This window comes from Penaeus monodon, chromosome 27, assembly GCF_015228065.2.
Source record: "Penaeus monodon isolate SGIC_2016 chromosome 27, NSTDA_Pmon_1, whole genome shotgun sequence".
NCBI lineage: Eukaryota > Metazoa > Arthropoda > Malacostraca > Decapoda > Penaeidae > Penaeus > Penaeus monodon.
In genome coordinates, this window is record NC_051412.1 from 7497121 (window position 1) to 7497778 (window position 658).

A 658-nucleotide genomic window follows, 5' to 3' on the forward strand; every position below is an offset into this window, starting at 1 on the left:
CCAGAAAAATACAGTAATACAGACAAATAAATGAAAACAAACTGAACTTGAACGAAACACTAACGCTGCGTACCAAAGCAATAACAAAATAAAGAACAGTGACATCAGTGACAAAAACAACAACACAAACATCAAAAACGAAAACAACATGAAAAACGACAGCAAAGACACTATGAAAAACAACAACAAAACCAGCAAAAACAACAACAAAACATGAAAACAACAACAACAAAAACATCAAATCAACAGCAAAAACATAGAAAACAACAACAACAAAACCAACATAAAAGCAACAACAAAAGCAACAACACCAACCCCCTTTCCACCCCCAGGGCAGTTCCAGTGCCCAACCTGCCGGCGCTGTCAACCCGTTTCGTCCTTAGATGATCTACCTGTCAATTATTCCCTCCTGGAGGTGGCCAGCCTGTCTCCCTCAACGCCTCCGGAAGAAGGCTCTAGGGAAAAGACCCTGAAGGAGGTCTAGGGAAAATGGGGGGTCTCTGGGGAAGACCCTGAAGGAGGTGAGTCTTAGGGGAAAAAAAGGGGTTTAGGGGGAAAAAGGGGTTTAGGGGAAGAAGGCTCAAGGGAAAAGACCCTGAAGGAGGTGAGTCTTAGGGGAAAAAAAGGGGTTTAGGGAAAAGGTTAGGGAGAAGAAGGG

General features: G+C 43.6%; 1 protein-coding gene across 1 annotated transcript in view; it reads left to right on the top strand.

Annotated features, from left to right (window-relative positions):
• The window catches only part of LOC119590556 (tripartite motif-containing protein 55-like), a gene marked incomplete at its 3' end in the record, with an annotated part of 10280 nt that overhangs the window by 1435 nt on the left and 8187 nt on the right, over nt 1–658 (top strand). Inside the window, 1 exon segment of the mRNA XM_037939219.1 lies at nt 333–478. Coding sequence (XP_037795147.1) covers nt 333–478 — 146 coding nt within the window.